At 44.3% G+C, this 27,688-nt stretch overlaps 1 protein-coding gene across 2 annotated transcripts; it reads left to right on the top strand.

Moving 5' to 3' along the window:
• Window positions 1–900: 900 nt before the first annotated feature.
• On the top strand, window positions 901–27,688 carry gabrb2a (gamma-aminobutyric acid type A receptor subunit beta2a; the record flags this gene model as incomplete). Of its 2 annotated transcripts, XM_084549780.1 has the most annotated exons (10): window positions 901–1,082; window positions 1,204–1,304; window positions 1,755–1,822; window positions 11,659–11,879; window positions 19,566–19,648; window positions 22,530–22,667; window positions 22,784–22,936; window positions 25,268–25,512; window positions 25,980–26,120; window positions 27,332–27,688. In XM_084549780.1, the coding sequence occupies exons 1-10, from the start codon at window positions 1,009–1,011 to the stop codon at window positions 27,686–27,688; spliced, it is 1,581 nt and encodes a 526-aa protein (XP_084405906.1). In that variant the 5' UTR covers window positions 901–1,008. The 2 variants fall into 2 exon arrangements, with proteins under 2 accessions (XP_084405906.1, XP_084405907.1); XM_084549781.1 differs by lacking the exons at window positions 901–1,082; window positions 25,980–26,120 and having other exon boundaries at window positions 1,087–1,304.

The raw sequence follows: 27,688 nt of genomic DNA, 5'->3' as shown, positions 1-27,688 counted from the left end.
AAGAGCTGCCCTTCACGGGGGCCTCAATCACTTTAAACCCCTCCACGTACACACACGACAACTTCCCGGGGGCCCGGGCCGCCTGCAGACGTCACGCGCCGCACACACACACACACACACACACACACGTACAGTATGCGTGATGTTCCCGACGCACGCTTAGAAACACGCCAAGAAACACATCAAAAAGATGCGGATGATATAATCTATGATGGCTGTAACTGGTGGTGATGCAACTGCGAACCAATGCTTTCAGAAGCCTGCCCTCTACAGAAGCACAGCTCCCACTACAACAAGATCAAAGGCGATTTAGAGGGGGCTCGCGTCCCTCCTCGCCGCTTCAAAAATGTACTCAAACCCGAGAAAATGAATTGTGGGGATTGTGTTTTTCCTTCCCACCTTTCTGCTCTGGCGCTCTGGTGCTCCCTTTGCATTTTCAGATGTACTGCAGGTCCTCTGGAAACATTGCGGAGATGAGTGGGATATAATACCCATGGGTGTTAATGGCATTCATTTACTATTTTTGCATGGATGGTGCATAGTTGTTGGGGTGTTTGTACTCTGTATGAAGTGTGTGTGTACCTGTAAAGGATTGGATGCTGCTCTCTTTTTTAGCCACTTGGCAGAAAAATACAGAAGGAACTTGCTCTCAAGTTAATCTGAACATTTTTACCCCCTACAGTGCAACCATTTGTTTGACCTTGTGAGGTTATAGACAAACTTATGTACCATGTAATGAAGGTAAATAATAAAGCAAGCCTGAATAGAACATAGATGCAGTTTTTCCCCCCTCTCCTCTCGCTTGTTTCTTCATTACGCACATCCACTTGTCCCTTTAATATTTTTCTCTGCAATGGAAACTGCTCATCCACCATCATCAGTCTCCACTCTTTGATCTTGGGCTGCCTGCACGCATGCGCCCCTCATTGGCTCCTCTGCACCGTCTGGAGTAAGTTGGATGTGCGCTCTCCTCACTCGCATCCAGAAACCATCACGAAAGCTGTTGCGATGGGGAGGATCAGGAAAAACCACTTTGGGATTTTGACTTTTTCCTTGCTAGTGACTTTCGTCTGGGCTCAAAGGTAATGCCGTGTGTCGGTCCCCCGTGTCTTGCGTGTCGTGTAGCCTCTGTTAAAACGTGCCTGGCGTGAGATATGAACAAGCTATTTTGCATTACACCACCTTTTTCTTCCTCCTCCACAGCGTCAAGGATATCAAAGATCCGAGCAATATGCCTCTGGTAAAAGAAACAGTGGACAGGCTGATGAAAGGATACGACATTCGGTTGAGGCCAGATTTCGGAGGTAACGAGCAAATTGAAAACGGAATGTCATGTTTTCACGCCCTCCCGACGTGCGATACATGTTTAATGAATCGCAAAATCTGCTTTAATTTACATAATCGTCCCTTCACACTCAGATAGGCCTTTCCAATTAGCCTTAAGAGAAATGATGTGCATATTTCGCCTGATGAGGGGGGGCGCTTTTAACGTGATCGATACCCGCTCATCAATGTTTGATTACGCCGCCAAATAAATGAAATTAACACCGTTTAAGCTCGTTTGTGTGTGTGTGTGTGTGTGTGTGTGTGTGTGTGTCCGACGCGAAGATTCCTGCTCGGGGGCTGATGATGCTCAAGTCTCCCGTAGGTGCGGGCATCAGAGAGGAACCTGTGCTCGCGTCACGAATCGGTTGCATTTACATGATGAGAGAAGAATTCGTTTCTCGTGTATTAACGCCTCCTTTCCTTCACAGGTGCGCCGGTGGCCGTGGGGATGAATATAGACATAGCCAGCATAGACATGGTGTCCGAAGTCAATATGGTAGGTGAATCTTTAACATCACCGTCGTCATCATCACCACCATCATCCCGTTTAACGTTGCCAAAATTGTTTGCCTGGCACGGCTGCAGTAGCCCACCTCTGAAGTGGGCTACTTATCACGGGTCAGTGTGTGTGTGTGTGTGAGAGAATCAATCTGTGTGAATGCATTTATTTTATTTTATATTTTGACTTGAAAGAAACGCGAAGGTCTTCCGTTCCCAAACACATCATCGCCACCCTCTCCTCCGCGGTCTCCGCATTTGCAGCTCTGGTGTGATGCTGCATTTGAATTCAAAACACACTCTCACTGGCGCACTCGGACGCACGGCCCCGGCTGCGCGCACGGAGAGCTGCTTGTGCGTGCGTGCGCGCGCGCGCGCGTGTGTGTGTGTGACTGCTTCACGTTGTCAAGCCTCGGCGGTTTAATTTTGCGGACACACACTCTCTCGCATGTGCCACCCCCAAAACGAATCAAGGCACCGTCTTCCCCTCCGAAAACATCCATCATTTGGTTCTTTTTTTTTTTTTTTTTTGAGGCTTTTAGTTCAGCGACCAGTCACATCATCATCATCCTACGTAAATGATCTTCCCCCCCCTACTTGTCAGATGACGTAAGCAATTTGTTATTAATAAATGTATGGTCACATAGCATTGAGGCAAAAAAAAATATAAAAAAAAGCTCCGGTGCGCAAAAAAAAAAATGAAGTTGATGCGCGACTTGGAGAGGACAGGGGGAAAAGTTCAGCCCATGCAAGAGCTCCACCTATTGATCCGTGCGACAGACGGACACACCGACCGCAACCCGCATGAAGCTGACGGCAGGGGCATGTGTGTTTTAGTGCAGCTAAACGACATTAAAGGCGCTCTGATTCTGTGTAAAATTATTGGCTTTGCTAATGAGATTTTTTTAAATATATTAAGAGCAGTCAGAGTGTGAGAAAGGATGATTACAAGGCAGCCTCTCCGTGGAGAAATGTTATATAAGAAGCATGAAAAACAAGTTTGCCACCAGGAACTGAAGGAGATGTGTTTTCTGTTTTAAACTGAACCATTTTTAATTTGGTTTGTGGTTATTTTGCATGTCTGCTCTGTGTCGGATGGTCATTTTAAAACCGCCCTGCATGAGTTTTTAGCCAATACATAACAGCTGCTTTGGGTTGGAAAAAAAAAAAACAATGACTGTAGCTTCTTCTTTGATGGAAATGATTTATTTTGGTGGAAGATGCTGCCAGAACGGAAGTGCCTTGGGGGTCCGGGGAGATTTGAAATAGAAACCCCTCTTCAGCTTTCTCTCTCTCTCTCTCTCTCTCTCTCTTTTCCATCCTTCCCTCCCACCACTTTGACTGGATCCCTGGCTGTGACTCTGGGCTCAGCAGCCATGTAATCCACCTCTGCCTTGCTCCAAAGGGTTATCTTACTTAAGAACTAGGCATCTATGCAGGCATTCATCTGGAAAAAAACACTTCTTCATACATCCGTGTGTGTGTGTGTCTGCAACAAAACACAAAACTGTGCACAAACAGTGAATGGCGACTGACGTCATGCAGCTCCCTGTGGCTATGAGAGCGCATTCATCTCTCTCATTTCTCAGAAAAAGCTCCCCCTGCCAGAACTGCACAGGCGTCCCTCTGACACGACAGACAGATTTAGACAAAAAGTTCAAAAGAATAAAACCCGAAAACCTTTCGAGTCCTTGTGGACCCGCGTTCCAAGCGCTGTTGTTACCTTCTGAAAAATTCCTCCCTTCGACTTACATAACAGGCTGGAATCTCCTCCTCCTCCTCCTTCCTTCATGTCCAGCTCTCTTTGGTGCAATAGAGGATAACAGCGGTTGACGAGATTGATCTCAGAGAAATCAATAATATCACCGCGCACCGCGATCATGAGGATGGAGTCGGTGACCTGTGCTTGGTGCAGGGCCGCTTTGATCTTCCTCATCAGGGGCAGCTGCTTTTAAGATTAAAGTGCTGAGAGGGAAAACAACACAGAGAGGCCCGGGATGAAGCTGGTGAATGCAGTGAGGAGCGGGGTGGGAGAGAGGTGAAGGTGATCAGTTTCACCGTCTCATCTGTAGAAGAAGTTGCTGCAGACCTTTGTGTCACCGCTGAAGATCTGATGTCTGGGCATCTTTAACCCCCTGACATGGCTTTAAATTTGGAAAAATCATCCTTACTGAAATTATACAACCCTCAAACTCAAGAATTGATCAAAATCTAAGAGCAGGACCATCCCATCAAGCTGAAATATTACTGAAATAGTCTAGATGCACACCAAATTTGGCATGACATATTTAGCTATTTGGGATGTCTACATTAGTTTAAAGAAATTAGAGAATTTAAACATTTAGCTACATGAAATGAGCGCTTAACGGGTCATGACACATTTTCCAGCCTGTCCCAACAATATCAGCCAAAAAAAGGGAAAAATAGTCATTAAAAGTTTTTGGTGTTCGCGGTAAAATTATCAAATATTTTATTTTTTCCCCCAAACCAAGTCAAACCATCACAGAGCCAAGAAAATATTCACATCCGAGAAGCCGTAGTGGTTTCTGGTTAAAGATATCAGGTGTTTAATTTGAATTTTAAAAGGAGAATGAGAAGGTGCTGAGGGTAAATTTGTCTTCAAGACGACAAGCTGGTCGCAGCTCTGAGAGGGGCTGTGAGAGAAGTTCTATTAAAAGCCTTCGTTTGGTTTGACAGTGGGCTTATGTCGTCTTAATCAGGGCAAAATTGTAAATTCAGTGATTTCTGATTAGAAGGATTTCTAAGGAACCGGTACAGTAGCGCTGACCAGATCCATCCCACTTATGCTCGACTCCAAATGAAGACGAGTTGTGAAGGGAGGAAAATGGAGGAATTTGCTGCGTGGAAAGAAAATGACTGGATTTGAATTCAGTGTCTGTGTGCAGGGCCTGCCACGGTGGTGGTGGTGGTGGTGGTGTGCAGGATACAGCTGCTCGCTCCTCTAATTAAAGATAAAACTGCCTCTGGTGCACAATGAACTCTGCATTTTGGTCGTGGCTGATTGAAGGCATTGTGGCATTTTTGTTCTGACATGAAGGGCAAGATGGTTGTTGAAGTGGGGATTGTGTTGGGACTTGTAGTTCTTTTGCGTCCTTTCCTCTGTGGAACAGGTTCACGTGTGCCACGGTTTTTTTTTGTGTGTGTGTGTATTCTTGTTTGATCCACAGCATCGGGCCCATTGAGGCTCAAAGGTCAGCCATGTTGTCGGGCAATAAAAATGTGCAGGTCAGTCAGCGTCGTGGTAGCAGCCTCGCCTGCATGACATTACAAATCTGCTATTTCAGGAGGGAAGTGTCCTCCGAGTCCGAGGTGTGACCACACATCCTCGCTGGGTGGGCTGTGCTGACTCACTGGGGTTAGTGCAGAATATGGCACAGATATGATATCATGGTCGAGACCCCCACTCTGCTGTTTATCCCACTCTGTCTGTCTATCTGTCTGTCTGCCTGTTCTCGCTTCATCAATCATCTCCCTCACTCTGCAGCTGAAGTTTCATTTGCATAACGCTGTTTGCTTTAGCTGAAATCACAGATCCAGGAACCAAACCCTGGTTACGGTGCATTAAAAAGTGTTCCGCACACAGCCAGAGCAGCTGATTAAATACAAGTCGAGTCTGTTGTCTCAGCGTTGCATCAGTGCTGCATAGCAATGTCTTCAGCATGCAATCCATATGTTGAGCACAGCTACAATGTACGCTGCGAGGCAGGAATGAGGAGGGAGGTAAATGAGTATTTTCGCTCCTCGCCTTTTCTTCCTCCTTCTCGTTAATTACATGTAAAGTACCTGAGGTTGGTGGTTGTTAAGAGGCACTGCCTGTACTATAATACTGTTCTCTGAATGTTAATTAGCTGGCTGTGAATTAAAAGATTTAAACAAACCAGCTGTGGTGGCTTCTGGGATGGAGGAATTAGTGGGGCGTGAGAGTTCCCTTTATTAAGATCATTATCCCGACGAGCGCTGGTCTCTTTACGTGAGCACGAGGCGGGGATCGGGCCGCCGGATAGCGGGAGCCGATGACCAGAGGGAAGGAGACGAGGGGCCTCGGCGTTACAGTGCGTCCGTGTGCGAGAGATGCAGCTCCTTGTGTCTGTGAATTAGCAACCATTTTGATCTTGTTTGTCCAAACTGATCCTGTTCCATTTTATTTTCAGCTTGTGGAAAATAAGCTTGTGTTATTTTTACTCCGTGTTGCCATGACAACGCAGCCCTTTTTGGTGGATCTGGGAAAGTCAAGGAAAAGCAAATAAGGCCTCTTTGTTTTTTTCTTTCCCCGGGACTTTTTCAAGGTTTTTAGCTACAATCCAGGTGAAGATTGTTTTATCTTCTGTCTGTTATTGCAATTATTATTATTATTTTAACAACTGCTGACTTAAAATGAGAATTTCCAAGAAGGTTAATGTCTCAGATAGATGCGACTGCCTGTTATTAGTTTCCCCGAAACTGCAAATAATTCCCATCACAGCTACAACAGCCACTTCCAAATTCTTTATTCAATCAAACTAATGTGCAATTATTAACGGAGAACAGAGAAAAGAAGCTAATCTTCATACTTGAGGAGCTGAATCCAGCAACCATTTACAATTATTATTTGATATTTGCGTCAGAATTGCCTCTGAATGAATTCAAATCCTCAAAAAATATGGACTCTTACCCTTATTTGTCCTGCTAACATGTTAATCAAAACTGGAAACACGCACATTATCACACAGACGTATTCACAGTCTATACACTCAGTAGTTTTGCTTCTTGTTTGTCCAATCATAGCTTTGATTGTGTCTCCTCCGTTTGCTCTGCTGAGCTTCCTAAAAAAAAGCCCAGGACACGAATGCAGGTTGTCCAGAACGATGTCATTAGTTATGCTGAGCGGACGCACAGAGTTACAGATTAATATGGTCAGCAGTATAATTACAGCACAAGAACAACACTTAATCCTGCAGCTTACTTACATGCATGCGGGTTTCACTGCTTCGAAAAGGCTCATTTAAAAAAATAAAATAAAAAACACAATTATGCTAGACCTCAAAGCCAAATGTGGTAAAGAAAGGATTGTAATACGTTGGTTTTGTTTTTTCAATGATGACTGTGTTTTTGTTAAACAGACCTGGTTTATTCATTCATCTTCTGTAACCGCTTGTCCTGTGAAGGGTCGCGGGGGGCTGGAGCCTATCCCAGCTGTCATTTAGAATCACCAATTAACCTAATGAGCATGTCTTTGGACAGTGGGAACCCATGGAGAACATGCAAACTCCACACGAAAGACCTGGATTCGAACCCTTCTTGCTGTGAGGCATCAGTGCTAACCACCACGCCACTGTGCCGCCCACACCCGGTTTATTAATTTGTAAATCAGTCGGTGGCTTTCTCATTGATCATCGACATTAATCAAAGAGATTTCCTGGTTTTACTTTGTGGGCTTTGTCATTTACTGTAGTTAGCAATGCTTTCTCTCAAAGAGTCCCAGTGTGGGAGAAAAGTTATGATCCAAGTTTAAATTGGTCGTAATCTTCTTTCATTACGGCCTATATAGGGAACAACATAACAGTTTGTCTCAAAGCAGGGCGTGAGTTAACCAGCTCCATTAAAGGCCCTTAATGTGTTGATGACTTAATGATTCTGTCCGGCACTTTCTCCAGTGGAGCTAAGCAACTGAAAAATGACCCATTTGAAAGAGAGTCATAAAGGCGTCCATGTTGTCACTTCCCTCGGGATGTGTGCGACTGGCAACTCATTCAGAATGCACTAAAGCCCCCCACCACCACCATCCACCATCCCCCATCCCCTTGACCACTAATATTTAATTTGAAGCCTGTGCTTAACCGGAAACACTTGATGTGCCGTGTTATGGGCTCCAGCTCGTAGACCGGGAGCAAAGAGGCGAGGAGGCCGAGATGTCTGCAGACGAGCTCGTTATTGCCCAAATGTCAAATTGTCTCCTCGTGAGACAGTGGACTTTGTTATTATCAGCAGATTCTTCCCTGGTACAGAGAAAGTGGTAGCAACATGGTGGACATCTGTCCGGTGCAGTAAAGCTGCAGAGAGATGTGAGAGAAGAGCACATAGAGACAAGGTTTTTTTCTCCACCGCTATAAAAAAAAGACAGCCTTAAGCCGAGGTTAGTAAAGCACATAGTGAAATATTTCATTTCTAATATAGTTATTCATATAAATATTATAAATTCAGATGTTTTGGCTGAATTTCTCCATCAGCTTTTAAAACGCTGGTTTATTTATGTGTGGAAATTTAAAAGATATATTGATTCACAAATAAATGTTATGATTTTATTCATGTTTGGGGTCAGTTACACTGAGAGGTTAACCTCCCCGCTAGATATCTTTCAGACGAATCGTTACAAAACAGAAAACTTAATCATTTTTCATTTATTTTTGGGTGCTGCATTGAAAATTAGTTTATATCCATCATACTAAATCACTTTTCATCTGAGACCAGGACTAAATAGTAACCGTATACACTTATACTTGAGTATTTTAATTAGAAATCAAGATTAACATAAAATGAACACAAAATACTACTCTGCATGAATAAAACTGGCGGGATGGTTTCATTTTATAAAAATAAAAGTGAATGTATAATGCCAGCTGCTCCTTCAAATCTAAATTTACAAACCGAGTGGAGTCAAGCTTGTCCATGTGCAGCTCTCTCCCATGTCGCCTGTGACAGCCGGTGTAGTTGTAATGGAGGACTTGTAACAACTGTAGTCTGTCAGATTTCTCAGGGAAACACAAATGTACCCCTTGTCACTGTCAGGTTTGTAATGGGTGTTTGTTAGCCCAGAAACGCATCCGCAGTGGGACGCTGTCACGTAGCGCCCAGCCTCGATGTTTCTTTTTTTTAAGGTGGCCCGGCCGCGTTTGCATCTCCACCGCGTTTATATATTCAGTGCTGTCATGGTATAAAATAGAAATGTTGGCGCTCTCCACAAGATGTCTCCCTCTCTGACGCGCACTGTGCCGTCCGCGTGATGTTAATGGAGTTTCTGAGAAGAGCTTGTGACAAGGAGACTGAAGGTCGCTTTGAGACCAACGCTCCAGCATGGGACGGCCCGACTCTTGCTTATCTGCTGCTTGTTTTGGATGCTGAAAAAAATCCTCCTCACCTGCTTCTCGTGTCTTTTTGCTTTTGACTTCACATCTTGTTTGTTACAGAGAAATTATTTTCAGTTCCGGGGGGAAAAATCAGAATCTTGACTGTAAGCGATGCTGATACTAAGGACGCAGAAATAAATTTGTCAAATATGCATATTTTCGGAGATAATTTTATTATTATATTTGTTTTGTTTCGAGGAAAATAACATTATTGTTCTTACTATTGTAATGCAGGGCATGTGCATGGCCTGTAACCTTGATACCGTACAGTAGAGTAAGATTTAGTTTTACAATAACTAAGAGAAAAAAGGACTCTATATTCTGAATCCCTCTTTAAGCTCAGGTGATGTCCAGCTCAAGGTAAACATCACCATCTGCATAGCCGTAATTACGCTGCCATTTCAAGCACAGCCAGGAGGCAGTGTGCAGGCCCAGGTGTTCTCAGTGCGTATCTATACCGTTAAAACCCCCCAAAACATACTCAAAGAGGCGTTGAAGTCAAGAAGACGTCTTAAATCTATGCTCCCTTACCTTAACGAGAGCTACATCTCAAAATGTGTTCAGACATTTTAGAGAGCAGAAAGAGCACAGGTGTTAAAAAAATAAAAAATAAATAAAAAATGAAGCTGGGTTTCCATGTGACCGCTTCACTTTCAGGGTCCCTGCTCACTGTCTGGCTGTCACGGGTTAACGCTTGAATAATCATCATTAATGCTTTCAATAACACTCGTGCTTCTATGACAAGTTAAAAATTCCTCTGTAATTCTTTTTTTTCATATATTATAGACACAAAAAATTACATTTGAGTGACAGGAGACACATGGCGGTGGTTTAAAAGTGACTGAATGTGTCTTATATTAGAGGGAGAGTGACTTAAAATACAGACTGATTTAAATTCCAGTGGCGTTGAAACCATCTGTCATTTAATCAATTAGTCGACCGGAGGAACATTAATCACGTTTTAATAATTAATCAATCAGTCCCGTGATTCACTTGTTAAGCAGAAATATGAGGATTTACTGCCTTTCTCTCCGTTATACCACTGTGAATGTTGTATCTCTGAGTTTTGAATTGCTGACTGGACAGAACAAAAAAAGACAAAACAACCAACAAATGAACAGGTCAAACATTAAAATCTAAAATCCTGAACTACGTGGGCGACACACTCATGCTGCGTCCACACTCTTGACCTTCTCCCTTTATCCGCCAAAATGATTTTTCACTTTAGTTTTTTTTTTTAAACAGTCATGATCCTCAAATCATTGTCAGGCGGCTCTAGTTGATATTATCTTCTGCTTTTTTTTAATTTTTAAAAATCTTTACAGTATTTTCTTCGGTTAAAGCTCCTTGTCTTCCTGTGCTCCTTCATTAACATGGCACAAGGGTGGCGCTAAAGACAGGGCCGTATTGCAGGAGATGCAGCCTCAGCGGGCGATGTGCACACCGAGCCTGCAGGCAGCCGCTAACGATCCCAGAGGTGATAGAGATATCCGATCGACAGGCTGATAATGAGACAGAGAGGGAGCGAGCGTGAGCGGAGGGTTCGGTGGGGACTCTTGTAAAAACAGGATAAAGATGCAGCTGTCCCCGCTTGACTTTTCATTCCTGAAAAAAAAGAAAAAAAAAGAAAAGAAAATCAACATGGCAGCGGCTCATGTATTTTTAGATGCCCTTTTTGCACAATGTTTTGGTCGCGCACGCTGCATGCAATGAATGATAAGAGTTTGGGAGCGAAAGTGGCAATTGCTGTGCAGTGTCACGCCAGTGTGTGATGATATAAAAATAAAAAATAAAAAAAGGAGGGGAGGGTTGGGGGTGGGGGGGTGGGGGGGCGGCTCGGAAACACAGAAACACAGCGATAAGTGATGATGATGGCTGCTCTGAATAAAAGCTCAAGGGCCTTGTTTCACGGGCCGTATTTTTTAATTTGTTTTCCCACTCGCTGATTGCACTGCAATGCACTGTAACCAAGCAGATCCGACTGCAGTGCTGTGTTACACTGTGGCTGTGTGGGTGTGAGTCTTTTTTTTTAAGAGTGAGACGCAGAGAAAAGAGACAGAGAGAAAGAGAGGAGGTGGTACAGTTTACTGCCACATCTCTGAGCATGTGTAAAAACAAACTGTACAGTATAAAGACAATTTTTTCCCCCACTAAGGTTAAATCTGGAAAAGTCTCCTGAATCTCATCAGCTCTGGTTGTTTATTATGCAAAAACCGACAGTAAAAGGGAGAGGGAGGAAGCCCCAGCTGCGGAGATCTGCTGGCGCTTCGCGTTGGAGGGAGTATTGTCTCTGTAAAGCAGAAAGTGGCTTCGCTCGTTCAAGTGGAAGGCGGATATTTTTAGCGCGAGACAATAGTCAGCCAGCTGAAAAAGTTCCCCTCTGGTTATGGTCTCAGAATTAGGCGAGGATAGTTGAATATTAACCCCCGAACCCCGGCCTCCATGGCCCCTAGTACAGGCTGTGGCCTTTCGAACCACCCGTGACCTTTTGGCTGACCTTCTCACTATGCGGCATCCATACAACGTGCTGTGACACGTCTTTGGGGTCGTGTTCAGCTGAGATGACATGCTGCTGGTGCTTGATGTTTTCCCCGGCTGGTAGCGAAAGTAAAACTGATCGCACCTGAAAGATGTAGTCAATAGATTTTATGTGTTTGGCTTTATAGTGTAATTACCACCAGGATTATTGATTCTCAATGTCGTCCTCCAGGACTACACCTTGACGATGTATTTCCAACAAGCGTGGCGGGACAAGCGTCTGTCCTACTCCGAGATCTCCTACAACCTGACTCTGGATAACCGAGTGGCCGACCAGCTGTGGGTGCCCGACACCTACTTCCTGAACGACAAGAAGTCCTTCGTTCACGGCGTCACCGTCAAGAACAGGATGATCCGTCTCCACCCCGATGGGACGGTGCTCTACGGACTCAGGTAAGCCTTTTACAGCTGCCCTTCCCATTGTGTCCCAATTAGAGGATTGATTATGACGCATAATGGAGTTATGTGATTGTATCAGGGGAATTATCTCAGACTGAACCTCTTTTAATGAACTGTAATTGCCAGTTAAATTTATTTTGGCTGTTAATTTTATGTCCTCTGGTATTGATTTTGCTGGTAACGGCTCAGCGGGCTATAGTCCTCACCACCGTGGAGCTGGTTTGAATCCAGTATACTTCCTGGTTATCTCCACTACCAAATATCAAATGGTTGTAATAAGATATGAAACATCCTTCAAAGAAATGTTTCAGTGTGGCAAGAAAACGCGAGCAGTCACATTCACTTTTGTTTTTGCAAGAGAAAATGGAAGCAAACAGCGAAATTGACACTCACTCATGAGACATTGACTTCTGAATTCAACCTTGACCGACCCGACTCGACGATATTGAAGTTGTACTTTTCGTCTGCAATGAGTAGATTATTATGTGGCGCTGCATTCTGAGATGATTAACGAGACTGAAAAGAAGACGGCACGCCGAGGCCAGGCGAGGCAGGTTTACTGGTGCAGCGATTCCAACAGCAAGGCAAAGTGTTTTACATAAGAAAGGCATTAAGACATATTTTAAAAGACACACAAAGTTAACCTGACAACAGGATAATAAAAAAATACTGTTCCACATAAAGTCACGTTTTAACTCCTCGGTAATAACCCTGGTGCATATTGTTATTATAACTGAAAGCAGCCAGGCCCAAAGATGAGTTGTAAAGATGCCAAGTTATCCTTAACATGCTGTGTATAGGAGCATCTATATGCCTGTACATCTTAGCCTTTCATATCCCCTGGTGATCATCAATTTCAATAATTGATTGGTTATGATCAATAATGAAGCAGGTGGGGTACAAACAGCCAAAGTGAATGTGATTGTGTAGAACGGTTAAGCCCTGCTACAAGACGTCTCTCTGCGGTGCCGGACTGCGATGCCTCTGAGGATGCCGGCATCCATAATTGATAACTCCCGATCAATAATGTAGCAGTTCAATACAAACACTGAATCTGTATTTGTACTGATGCTGCTGCTGCGCATTTGCCTGCGCGGGCTAACGCAGCCCGTCCGTCACCGCCGCTGCTGCCTCCTCAGATCTGTCACCGCCTTTTCATGTGTCTGCGCGCGCGCGTGTGTGTTTAAAAGCCGAGGTTATTGTTGCTAATTCAAGACGTTGCAGTGCTCACTCATTCTCTCTTTAGACTGAGATGCCCTTCTTGCGCAAAGACTGCTTAAAAAATTTAAGTATCTGCATTGCACCAGATTATTCATCGCCACATTTTGTTTCAAGAGACAAGACATGTAATTTCTAACACACAATTATATAAGCCTCACACGTTTTTTTTTATTTATTTATTTTTTATTTTTATTTTTTTTTGGTGTAACAGCCAAAAAGCAGCTCGGAGAGTTGTGAAAGTGTGGTTAAAAATTGGAGGGTGTGCGTGCAGCAGAGGGATGTTAGCTCAGATACGTTGTCCTTGTCAGTGCCGCTGCCTCCCGGCTCCTCCATTATTTGGTTCGTGGGTTTGGTCCAGGTTTTATTTGATGCTAGCAAGGCCAGACACAAGCTGCTGTCAGAGTCAGCCCGGCCAGATGCCTGTGCGCTGTGAGCACACTGACACATACCTGTAGAGACGGGGCCGGCTGGTTGCAACAGCAGGGCTTTGGTGGATGTGGAGGAGACGGCTCACCGAGAGGAGACGCGGAGCCTTCAACGGGGAAACAGGACGTATGTGAACACACATCCTGTCAGAGTGTCTCAGCCGGAGTCTGGGCCGTCATCTGCGGGGCTATGAATTTATTCGAGTCATCGTCATCAGTGTAAACGTCAGCGGCGGTGGAAGATGTATTTTGATCTGTTGCAAGTCCTGCATTTTAAAGTAAAGGGTAAACAAAAGATAAATTAAGCTGCAGAATGACCACTGCATATTTATATTGGTAGCAACTGGAAATTTTATTCCTGATGCATATAGTTGATTGATTGGAGTATTTGGGAAAGGTGGAACAAACCAAATTTGCTTGCTCCTTACATACTGTAGTTTAATCGATAATAATGCATAATATTAACTAGTTATATGTCTTGTCAATACAATATTAATCTCAGAAACATCTAAGGAAACTACAGCTATCAAATACTGTACATGTGACTGTGTATGTTAGCTAAATAGAATATTTTACAGTTATAATTTACCATCAAGTTGAAATACCTCGAATATTTCAAAAATCCTGTTTAATGTTAAGGTTTAATTTAAACACTGTTCACCGCCACTTTCGCTTCAGTCAGAAGCATTAAAATATCTGTGACCTTGTCTCAAACTGCGATAATACTCTTCCATGTAGTACAGTGCATACTGGATGTGTACGCTGACTTGTGTAGTGCATGAATTTCAACATGGTTGTGTTGTTTCAAGGTGAATACATCTAGTTAGGTTCTCACCAAAACGACGACAGCAACATTTGACCAGTGTTAACTGTTGCATTTTATGATACAGATTTATTACAGACTGCTAAAAGAACCCAATACGTATACAGATGGCTTCTAATTGAGAGTACACCGGTATTCAAATACACTTTGGAGATGTGTTCCACTTTCGTACAGTGCCATGTTCTCAGCATTTTAAAGTTTAAAAACCGGTTTAGCTTCCCACGTTTAGCCAAGATGGCGACCATTGAGGGTGAGAAGTGTCTGCTGTGTTTTGCACCCACCTTTTTTTGATGCTCTACTATGAGTAGAGCATGTAGGTACACACAATGCACTGCTTGTTGCCATAATAGTTGGAACACATTTTTACATAAAAAAAATCAGTTTACACCTCATGAGAAGTGCTACACATCCTGATTACCATAGCTTTTTCTTGGAGACTTGAAAACCTGCCATGAAAATGATGTGTTGCATCGTGGGAAATGTAGGATCCTTGGTTTATGGATCTGATCCATCACAATCTCTCAACTTCTGCTGCAGCAATTGTGACAATTATTTTTAGTCCGTAGCTTCTATTTTCTGTTCCCAATTTTTACTTTAATATCAAATCCATAGAATACACCTTTAATATCAAACAGTATTTTTAGCCATGAGCTTGAATTTCATACTAATATACATTCAAATGCAGCACACATTGACTCCTACATTCTCATTCATCCACACTCTGCATAAAAGCGTTGTGTATTACAAAACTCAACAAATCCGACTACAAAATACACTTGCTTTAGTTTAAACTTTTACTAAATATCATGCAACACAACATCGCGTTTTCCCCCATCTTTGCATAATGAGTCGCAAAACATATTACAGGCCTGAAATAACTGAAATTAGTTAACACCGGACCTGGGGAACACCAGGAAATTAGACGGTTGTGTAGTTAGCAGGAGGCATTAGATGTTTGAGTATGTGTGTGTGTGTGTGTGTGTAAGGGATCTGTGTCTATGGGTGGGTGTGCGTGAGTGGGCGGGTGTTATTTTTGGCGTGCGTGCGGAGGAGGAAGGGTGAGGGTGTTGTTTACTCCTTATTCTCTGGATATATAGTTCACCCCAATCCTGCCAAATCCTGGTCTTCAATTACCAGGAGGAGCAGAAAATTACAACAGTGCTCCCAACTGTCACTTTAGTGCTCGGTTTGACTCTCGGGGAGAGGCCGTCTGATCTAATTACCCAGCCCCTGAACAGCCTCAGCCAATAACACAGATACCGCACAGGCTGCGAGAAAACACACACACACACACACGCACACACACACCGCAGGAAAACACAAACTCCACTTAGCATTTCATTTTATTCAGGAAGAGAGGAAAAAAAAAATAACACAGACATTCGGTGCGTGACTCCTGGTGCACGTCGCCCCAAATTCACAGACTTGAGAAAAGACGGAGAGCCAAAGAGAAAGAAAAAGAGACGTGAAGGTCAGACTTCATTCAAAATGGAGAAATTATAAGGATTCTCCCTCCCTCCATCTCCCTCGCTTCTTCCTCTCCCCACTCCCTCCTCTCGCTGTGAATATTGTAACTCCTTTTGTGAGAGGACATATCCTTGTGCTATGGAGACTGACGTCGTCTTTTGTCAGGGCGAAGAGTGTTCCACTCTGCTGCTCAATAGATGATATCCCGTGGCCAGGAGGAGAGAGCTGCCTTCTTTTTCCTCTCAATACCTTCAGCAGGATCACCTTCAAAGTTATATATCTCCCTCTGCAGTTACTGATCAGGCAGCGTGGTTCGTTAATGCAGTATATGGTTGGATGTGCCTTTATGTTGAAACGAATAATCCTCCCCTTTGATTTGTCATGCTTTGGCACATATGGAAGCTCATTTGTTGTGACTGCAGACATTTTATTTTCAAATCGGCCGACCATGCCTGAGCAGGCGGAGACGATCCATCGCATGTGTGTCTCCAGCTCCAAAATGGAGGCAGCTTCTCCATCTTAATTTAACTTCTGAAAGGATAATTTTATTATAATGCTCGTGTGATAAAAGGTCGGTTTAATTAAAGGCAGCGCAGGTTTGCAAACTGCAAAACGTCTCCCTCTGCATTCGGCCTCTGCTGTGATGCTCCCTCGAAATGAGATTCTGTCTGGGAATCCATGGTGGTTGTTATGTCCGTAAACAAGGTCATTTGGAATAAAGGTGCACAGGCTGCCTTAGGGGGGTCCACACACACACACATGCACACAGACACACACAGACAGACAGAGGGAGAGAGCCCCGGCTGAACTGTGAAGGAACATGCACAAAAAAAAACAGCCTTTTTTAGAACTCCATGTCCTATTAGCTCCGACGCAGAGCAAATGTAGCGTGTTTGAATCTGCGTGATCTGCTAGAGCACGGCCTCTCCGCCGGCAGGTTGGGATGAGAGAAAGGGGCCGGCGCTGACGCTGATGAAGAGCAAACACGCCTGTGCTTCATGATCACTGCTGCTGCTGCTGCTGCTGCTGCTGCTGCTGCTGCAGAGGTCCACGGCAGACTCTCTCTGCAGTGGAGATGACGAAGAGGAGGAGGAGGAGGAGGAGGAGGAGGAGGAGAGGCAAAGACGGGGAGGGAATCCTGCAGAGCAACCCTCAATCCATTCCTCGTCTTTGCTCATTTATAGCATTTTATTAATTGTTAGAGTGGGTATCGAACATGTTAGCGAGCCTCTGGATGCAGATGCGGCTCTTGATGCAGCTCGGCGATGCAGAGTCTCAGCCGAAAAAGCTTCTGGTGATGATGTAGGTGGGCTATAAATAGGCTGTTATTTTTACCCCTGCCATTTTGGCCTCATTTCTGCTTTTCCCCTGCGTTTCCTCTGCGCCACCCTGATGATGATGATGTACTGGTGATGATGGTGAGTGATGAGCGCCTCTCTGACGAGCGTCCCAGCAACTTGTGGCCATAAAAAGGGGTAAAGCAGGACAGGAATGAGACTCCTGTGTTAATCCCCCAGTGCTCCATGGCCCTGCTAACTGGCTCTTACGTAAGAGTCCAGAGAGCAAGAAAAAGTGAAGCAGAAAGACAGAGAGTCTGAGTGTGTGAGAGAAAGACTGTGGGTCCCTTCATCTACAAAAATAAATAAATAAATGAAATCTTAAACTTGCCAGGCTAAGCCCAGGGGAGCTGCACATCGTACGTAGAAAGATTTCACATAAACTTTTGCTCTTCATTATTAAAGACAAAGCACTCTTTAAGATATGTTTGCAGATACGGTGAAGTTGAGCTTACGTGATTTAGTTATTCACTCCCTCAGCTGCATGGAATAACAGTTCCACGGAGCACAGTTTTAGTTGCTGTGCAGAAAAACATATTTTTAAAATGTGTAAAAAAATAAAGCGTCTAGCTCAGTTTGACAGTTTGACCCAGGGCAGGTACGTAGCATTAGACAGTATAGATTTTGTCATATCATTGACACCACCCCTCTAACATGTTTGGATGGATTATTGTGTGATGCAGTAAAATACTTCCTGGATGTTTTTTGTTTTGTTTTGTTTTTTTTAACCAATAGTGTTTTTGATCATTTTTCCAGAAAATTGTTTATATCATGATAAAACCTTTTATCCATATCACCCCTGCTAAGATTTTTCTTTTATTCCTTCTCGTCCTATTTACTTGTAATGAGTACCTCCATAGAAGACCATCAAATAATGCTATTAATTCATTCATTGGTTTATTGGCACATTTCTTTCACTTGAATTAAGAAAACAAGATTTTCAATACTCAACTTTATACCCAACCGTTACCTAAATTTAAATTTTTTTACTGATTTCTACTGATTGGTCCATGCCTGGGTGCTCCCAGGTCATACTCATTGTCATGTATGAATGAATGAACCGCTAACGCAATAAGCTGACAGAGTGACAGTGACTGTATATGACAAGGGAAACCCGCGGTTACGACAAACGATTCATCCTATACTGGGAATTCTCCCACAGGCTGCTATTATTATTAATGGCTGCATGATGCTATCATGTTTTACATCAATCAGTGTGTGTTGGGCCTTTTTTATCTTAAGTCTTAGTCTAGGATGCTAGATTTAGTTCCACGTAGTTAAAGCGTGTGTCCAGTCTCTCTGGGACGGCCCCGGGGGGCTTTGGCACGGCCGGGTGCCAACGCGTCTCAGCTCTGGCCAACTTGTCATGTGTAACAGGAAGTGCGTTGCTCCGAGTGAACCTGTCGCACGCGGCTGGCCCGCACTCCGGATATACAGAGGTCGAACCCTGCTTTGTATTTATCTCTTGGTCTGATTAAAATCTTTTTTAGAAAAAACAGTATCGTATCTCAGTTCCATATAGGATGCACTACTCACAGCATGAATTATGTCCTGATTTAAATAGTACGCTGTTCTTACAGTTAGTGCCAAAGAAATAAAGACACTGCAGTATTCAACAATAAAAGACAAGATCTGATAATTTATTTAATATCTGATTAGCAAGTCCATTTATTTTTACTTCGTATTGTAAGACAGCAGAGTGCACAGTGTGAACACGATGCATTCTCCAAACCTGCTCATAAATAGCTTGTAGTATGGATTTAATCACAATCGCTGAGAAGCTATAAATGCTGCAGACCTGAAAGCTAATGCTAATGATATCTGATGTTTTACTCAGTAAACAAGCTGCTACATAAGTTCATTAATTCATTTACACAAGGTTGCCTAATGAGAGCCACGAGAACAGACGGGAAAAAAAGCAGAATTCCAGCATTTAGACAAAGATTCAAAGGTATGGATTCAATCTGGGATGCAAGGCTGAGCTGTTGCTTGAGAGTAGAGAAAAATATATTTTCAGGAGCTGGGACCCTAGGAGATCACAAACTTGGAGGGGAAATGTTGAGGTACCGCAAGTTGCAGGGTCAGCAGGAGGTTTTTTTTTTTGAGGTTGTCAAAACAGTAACTAAACTCTAACAGGGCAGACAGAGCAAAGCTATTTAAAAAAAAAAAAAAAAAAGATTCTGTCTAAGCGTCTTCTGGGAAGCCTTTCTCAGATTTGTTGATGTTATTTTCAGAGGAATGGTTCCACGCCCGGTGCTCCTTAGTTACACAGGTTTGTCGTCATCCTGCTGAGATGTGTACATCGTGCTCTGCAGTGAAGGTCAAATGAAATGAGCTGGGCTGCCGGCTGCCCGCCTCGACCGGCTCCGAGATGAATCCTGTGTTTTTCATCCCTCTCTGTGTCTAGGATCACCACAACTGCAGCCTGCATGATGGACCTGCGCCGCTACCCTCTAGACGAGCAGAACTGCACCCTGGAGATCGAAAGCTGTAAGTACCGTCGTCCCTGACAACCAGCTCTCACACCCACACGTAGACGCAGAACTAAACAGAGAACGCATGCAGCTCTCTGAAAACAGTCTGCCGGCCCAGTGGCACCAAGGTAGAAGGAAGGTTGATAAGACTGGATGTAAAATGCTGAGAAAGGCTGATGAGATATCAAGAGATATGCATCAAGAAGAGGAACATCACTAATGGCTCAGTGACTGATAACATCCAGCCTAATTAATTCAACTCCAACTGCAGTGGCTTCCCAAGGCGTGGAGGAGCCTGATTAGGTCCAGTGTTTCAGGGGTGTGCTGACAGAGGACGTTATGCTGCTGCTTTCTGCCTCCATGTTTGTACGGCACAAAGAGCGCCGCTCACATGGAGTTTGTAATTGTACGTGATCCGGTGCTCTCGAGTCGAGGGAGTGAGGGAGAGAGGAGCAACATGAGAGAGAAAGACGAGGTCCTTTGCGTGTTTTATCTGGGTCCCCGGAGAGAAGGATTACGGGGCTGGGATGTGTTGTAGGGCGCAGTCTTTCCGGGTTTGATCACTCTGTTGCCAGCAGCGTTAAGCAGCACAAAAACAGCGCGGGTCAGAACCGCCCCTCGCCGCTGCTCCTCGTCACTCTCTCTTTCCGTTTCTCATCTCCCTTCTTTGCACAGTCTCATCCACATCTTTTTTTTTCCCCCACAGCCTTTTTATCTCTCCCTCCATCACTCATATGCTCTTTTTTTTCTTCTTCTCCTCTCTCAGGCAGCCCAATGCAAAAGACACACACACACATGCACACACACAGTCTCACATGCACAGCTCCAGTTTTGATCACCAGGCAGTATCTGCTCTCATATGGATTAACTGGCAACGGTTTTAACGCTGGAATCGCTTCATGCCAGAGCGTGCTATTTTATTCAGACTAATGAGCCCAGAGAACTCTCACTTCCCTTGATAAACTTGATGCATTTTTAACAGACACAAGTCTTAAAACCCCAGAACCCCTGATACATCAGCAGCTCACTGCTGTGGCTCTGGCCACTGGTCTCACATGCTGGGCTGTACTCAGCAATAATTCATTTCTGCTCCTCTAATGCTAACAGTCTATTACATGTATGTTCGTGTACCTCGGCTCATACTGTATTCTCTCTTCATGTCCTCCTCATGGGACTCAGATGACAGCCCAGGGTGAGCACAGTGATGTAATACATCGACATCTTTCTGAAAACGTGCAGAGAAAATGGTCCGGAACGAATGGAGCTACAAACTGATCGACCAGTTACGTGCAGGCCATAAACTGTCCGCTTACGACGCTCTTCATAACAAAACCTCCTTTGCTCGAATGCCTTGACGCCCCGCTGAGCCCGGCTGGTCATGGCTGATCAGAACTGAACTGAGAAGCGCATCCGAAAAGAGGAGCGCGGCGGACTCGGCTGCGATCAGGGTAATGCAGGGTGGTGATAACGCAGACGTTGAGGGAGAGCTTACTGTGTCTGCAGGTGTACTGTTTCAGCGTCAAATACTTTTTGCTGCACGCCTGCATTTTTTTCTTTGTGCTAAGGAACTACTTTTTAAAAAAAAAAAATTGTGCAACAACACACAAATGGGCCGCACTGTATTACTGGTTGACGTATTCCTTCATACAGCCTGGTTTATTTTGAGTCAATGCTGCAAAACGTCCGTCCACAGTTGCAAAAGCTGCTCAACAGACAGAAGTTATTCCTGTTTGAGTAATGTTTGCAATGAGCTTTTTGGGGGGAAATACTAATTTAAAAAAAAATAAATAAATCTATATGTATTCATGACCCTTTATTTTAACCGTCGGTGATGCAAGATGCATGTATATCCTCAAACCATCACCAGAGACAGAAGCCCTTTATTCCACCGCTGACATTTCACAGCAGGGAAAGCTCAGGTATAAATAACACAATGATTGATGGCTGCTCACTTTCAGGGTCTGATACTGTGCATGCAGGTTACCGCCGACAGAAGCCTTTGCTCATATTATTAGTAACACCTGTGCTTCTCCTACTATGACAAATCAAAATGTCTGCTGTGAAAAAGGCCCGTGGCTGCCTGTCCGACCAATAACAACCCAACATGAACACCGTGACTAACTTCACCTTGAATGTCAGCGCCATGGCAACAAAGAATTTCGTGTTAATTTTTAAAAAATCAAAGCCTCCGAGTTTAATTATTCATCGCATCTGAATAGGTCACTGCCTCTATTTTGAGTGTGAAGCGGACAAAGTAGAACTCGGAGCAGGGAGATGGCTGCTCCCCGTTCGCCTGAGACGCCGTTTCGTGTCGGAGGCAGGCGGTCTGAACACGAGCGTCCCCTGACTGCGGCTGCACTGCTTTCCGTGCGCGTGCGACAAACGCATGAAGTTCCCTTTGCAAAGTTGTTTCCCCCGTGGAAATGTGCCCATGTTTTTAACACGGACTCGCTTCTAATTGAGTTTCGGTGACTCACCACGTATCCCTTTTCAATTTTCGTGCTTTTTCCGCTGACCTCCTTTTGCGCCATCGCCAGGAATTCTCCCAAGCACTTCAGACTCATTTTAAACCTGTTTTCTTCTTGTGGTTGCAGTCATTGTTTACAGCTGATGTGCCTTAAGTAGGTCATGAACACAAACCTGTCTGGGACACCGATCCATCACAGTGAACATGTAGCCACATTCTTTTGTTTATGTCACACGTTTGTGTCAGGGAGGCCTTTCCGTAAATTGGTCTTGGTTTCTTCATCAGAAGCTCTTAAACACACCACCAAGAACGGATTTTAAAGTGATGTGCTATTTATTTGGTTACTATTTTTACTCAATTTAACATTGCTATGATGTATAGTATAAAAATGACTGAGTGATGATAAGTGTCCTGGCTTTGTCTTGTGCAGACGGATACACCACAGATGATATCGAGTTTTACTGGCGAGGTGGAGACGGCGCAGTGTCCGGGGTCGACAGAATAGAGCTGCCACAGTTCTCCATTGTCGACTACAAGCTCATCTCCAAGAACGTGGTCTTCTCAACAGGTACGCGGATTTAATCTGCATCTGATCATTGGAAAAAATAAATAAAAATGTGTTCAAGACATGCAGCAAAACATTCAGAGTCTATCCCGCTTCCTCTTTCCCTCTGCCTCCTTCAGGTTCCTACCCCCGCCTGTCCCTCAGCTTCAAACTGAAGAGGAACATTGGCTACTTCATCCTGCAGACATACATGCCTTCCATCCTGATTACCATCCTCTCCTGGGTCTCCTTCTGGATCAACTACGATGCATCGGCTGCCAGAGTGGCCCTGGGTAGGATCGCCTCGCCTCTGCTCAACAGCGACCCTGGGAAATAACCCAAAGCCGAAATGAAACAGACAACCGGAGCGGCCATTTAACATACACTGAGCCTATTCCATTTTAGATCTGTGCATTATTGTGTCTGTAACGAGCCTGATGTTTTGACTCTTTAATTTTCCAGCCTTTAGTTTTTTCTCATTAGCTCTAAGCATGTGTGTGATAGCCGAGTGTGATAGGCCGCCTGCCTAAATGTCTGTTGTTCAGAGATGACTATATGCATGACTCATGCAGAGCGAGAAGCGCTGCAGCTCGACCTTGAAGCGTGCTGTCTTCCTCTCTGCCTGTCTGTCTATCGGAGCCTCTCGCTGGCCTGAGAGCCCAGCTTATCAGAGCCAAATCGCAGCTAAATTACGGCTGAAACTAAAGGCGCCAACGCTTGCTTTAACGCACCTTAAACATTAACGTTTTTAGACTGGCACGTTGGCAGCACAGTCAGGAAATGGCTTTCAGCTTCACGTGTCGCACGCCGTTTGTTTTGCGAGTCGGGACGCAGGCAGGTTGAAGCCCCAGACTGTTTGTTCGGAGGGTTACGTGATTTAAAGATGTGCCTGCTTCCCTGAGAACGTGCAGCGGGCGAGTGCAGCCAATGAGAGACGAGGCTCCATGCTACAGTGCCACTGGAGGCTGCTGGGTTATTTATAATACGTGTGAATCTGACCAAATGCAGATTGTGCAGGCAGATGACTAATGTATCAAACACAATGCGTGTATGTCAAAAAAACAGGTGAATCGTGTTGTGATTAACAGCAGATGTTTACAGTGACAGTGTTGCAGCCTTTTGCACAGTTTGATCTGTGAATACGTGACTGGATGAAAACTCACTCACAAGCTTATGAAACACACGCAGTTTCAGGCTCAGGAGGTTCTGTTGGATATTTTTCTTCCATGTAGCCTCACACAGACAAACAGTCTGTTGGCTATAAATAAATACAACATAATGTAGGCCCACATGGTCATGCTCACAAGCTCATATCCTTTGATGATGAGCACCTGATGTCAGTTATTTCGACGCAGAGCAAAATCCAATGAAGCAAGACGCCCGCGTTGACTCACTGACACCTTTAAAACAGACTCTCAGTAGAAAGCAGTAACTAAAAGACTACACCGGTCAGCCACAACATTAAAACCACCAACAGGAGAAGTAAATAACATTGACCATCTTGTGACAATACAGTGTTCTGCTGGGAAACTCTTGGACCTGGCATTCATTTGTGTGGATGTTACTTAGACGTGTACCACTCACCTAGACCAGACCAGACACCCCCACCCCATATCAATGACAGTCCTGGATGGCAGCAGCCATCTCCAGCAGGATGCCTGACACTCAAAGAACATGAAGAACAGCAGAAGGTGTTGACCTGGCTTCCAAATTCACTAGATCCCAAACTGATCAAGTATCTGTGGGATGCACTGGAACCAGCCTGATCCAAAAAGGCCCCTCCCCTCAACCCATAGGACCCAAAGGCCCCCGCTAACAACGTCCTGTTGCCAGACACCTCAGGACACCCTCAGAAGGACCATGTCCATTCTCCGATGAGTCACAACTGTTTTGGAGGTTACACAATATTAGAAAGATGGTCATAATGTTATGCCTGGTCGGTATATGTCATAGATAGGGAACGACCAGCTAGTGGCAACTACATCACTATCATCCCGATTTAGGGAAGACGCTGTCGGTAATATCAACATTTCCCTCAGACATATTATTAAATGACAGACAAACAAAACATGAATTACAAAATATTAACTTACCATCCACTTCCACTATTTAGGTCACAGCAACTTTCCCAAATTTTCCTCTAACAAGGTTACGTTCAGTTCATAGAGACTCTTCTCGTGAACAGGGTAAATAGGAATATATTTGAAGGCAGGACTGCTTACACTCAGCAGTCCCTAAGGCCAAATGCTAAGATCAGCACTGGTTCTCAGGCTGAACAAAAAGTTAAAACATCACCTAAATTAATATAATCCCCCCCCTCCCTCGAGGGGCATGCGAACATTTGAGGTAAAATTTTGCGGCACCTCGACCAATAGCTAAAGTGAGACATTTCACTCAAAACCACACACGCCAGCCTGCTCATGACGGAAGAGGAAAATTCACAAGATGAGCAAAGTTAGGAGGATTCAGAGGAACATGAATGTCTGGGGGGATACTTGAGTGTGGACCAAAGTGAAGTGGTGCACGCACATAGGAACTGTCCCTGCTAAAAAAAGTATTACTTTCACTCTAACTGATGATTTTTCCTTACGGCGCCTAAAGAATTTCTGTCTGAACGTCTCCAGGGATCACCACGGTGCTGACCATGACCACCATCAACACCCACTTGCGAGAGACGCTCCCAAAGATCCCCTACGTCAAGGCTATTGACATGTACCTGATGGGCTGCTTTGTGTTTGTCTTCCTGGCCCTGCTGGAGTACGCCTTCGTCAACTACATCTTCTTCGGCCAGGGCCCCCAGCGGCAGAAGAAGGCGGCCGAGAAGGCGGCCACGGCCAATAACGAGAAGCTGAGGCCCGACCCCAACAAGGTGCGTGCGCGGGGCAAACTTCCTCTGGAGGTATCTGTGCTGTCGGTTAATGTGTGTGTTTGTTTCTGTGGGAGCAAATTACTTTTCCTCCTCTCAAGGTCAATGTGATGCTGTGATCAATGCTTGATGTCCTTTACCAGCACTCTTTACTCCTGCTCTCTAGCTCTCCATTTCTCACTGGTTTAGCCTTGTGTGTCAACTTTATTACTCAAACTAGGATCTGAAAGAGTGAATGCAGAAGCAATGACTGGCTTATACTTTATCTCCATATTTCTGTGTCTCCCAAAGGGCAAGGCGCCTTGGAAAAATCACTGGCTGCGGTGCCAAAGCCTTCTCTTTAAATTTTATTCAGCTGCTAAACTTAGCAAGAACAACGGCAACATAAAAACGATAAAACACCCTTTCCTTCTGAGTGTGGCAAGCTACGATTTCCCCTAAGTAACAGTGCTGATTTTGTATGCTTGCAGTGGCTGGTGGGAAATGTAGTTCAGAGAGATGATGCTCTGTATGCCAGAATGAAACAGAGGGAAATTGACGCATATGACTCGATGTGGGATCCCATCTTTGTGGACGATGCCGCATTAGGACTAGGCGAGCAAAGAAATAAGGTACTGGAGGTTTTGAAAGTCAAAACTAACAATGTCATCAATCTGAATCAATCCAGATCAGAGGAAAATGCTGTAGTTTCTGTGCATTTCTTTGATTTTTATAGATTTTTAAGGCAACCTTGATCATCACTCCCACCATTGTGTTTTTTCCCTCTCTTGGTTTGCTCTTCATGCATTTTCCTGACAAACATGGCTTAGCAGTTTGATTTCTGCAGGCATTAATTTAATCTTAACTTGGGCTCTACATCTGACTTAATGGGAAACGACAAACATGGCAAGAGAAAACGAAACATCAGTAGCTTCTCTTAAGATCATTTAGATGCAAATACTGTACTGTATATATATATACGGCAATTGATTCACCTCTTAAAACTAAGTGAAGCACCTGGGGTAAAAAAAAAAAAAAAAAAAAAAGAAGTAAAAAGAATTGTCAGATAAGAGAAAGAAATCATTTGCAGTTTGATGAATTGCACCAACTAAGTGGCTTCAAAGTGAGTTACACAAAAACAACAAAATACATCAAGCTGACATTTACAGCAGGACGGGATTGGATTATTGGGATGTTTTTCCTCAGAAGTCAGGCTATGGATGAAGAAATGTTGATCCGAATTCACTTCCCTACAACGTCTCTCCTGACCTGCCCCGAACCTTTTAGCCTCTCCTCCATCTTTGCAAAGTCCTTACTATTTCTCTCAACCTTCTCCTGTCACATTTTTTTCCTTTGCTTTTCTCTTTTCTTTTTATTTTCTCTATTTTGTTTTACTTTTTTTCTTTAAATTCAGTTTTGTCTTGTGAATCGACAGAATTTTAACCTCCCCGGTTGAAATTCTGAGATGACAATGAAGATGATTTCGCCATGAGAGTTAGTTTGTGGAGTGCGTTGTGCTCTTCCAGGAATGTTATCTCATAGTCTTGTGGTCGTATTATCACTCAGATATTGATTGACATATGATCAATAATTTATTTTAGTGCTTTTAAAAATGCTTAAAATCCTTCTTCACTGTAAGTAATACAATTTTTGACTCATTTGCATTACCCATTCTAGCACCTCATCAGTATTTTTACACAGTCAGCTACTTAATGATTGTTGTAGTGATACTTGTTGTGAGTAATAATTTGGCTAGACTTAGTTAAAAGTTTTAACACACGCCAAGATTTCCCGTTGGCAGTAACTTCTCATGGATCCACCTGTTTTTTGCACCTTCACACAGATGACCCCTGACGACAACATCCTGTTCGGCACCCTGGAGATGAAGAACGAGATGGGTGGTGCCGGGGATCTGTCTCGGGGCCTGGGAGCACCCGGAGACCCCCGCAACACCATGCTGGCCTACGATAGCTCAACGCTGCAGTACCGCAGGGCAGCCATGGCCCGCCAGAACTATGGCCACAGCGCCTTGGAGCGCCACGCCCAGAAGAAGTCGCGCCTACGGAGACGGGCCTCCCAGCTCAAGGTCAACATCCCTGACCTGTCCGACGTGAACTCTATTGACAAGTGGTCCAGGATGATCTTCCCCACTGTCTTCTCCTTCTTTAACGTGGTCTACTGGCTCTACTACGTCCATTAA

Source organism: Chelon labrosus (genome assembly GCF_963514085.1).
Source record: "Chelon labrosus genome assembly, chromosome: 8".
Taxonomy (NCBI): Eukaryota; Metazoa; Chordata; class Actinopteri; order Mugiliformes; family Mugilidae; genus Chelon; species Chelon labrosus.
This window is presented reverse-complemented; position numbering and strand designations above follow the sequence as displayed.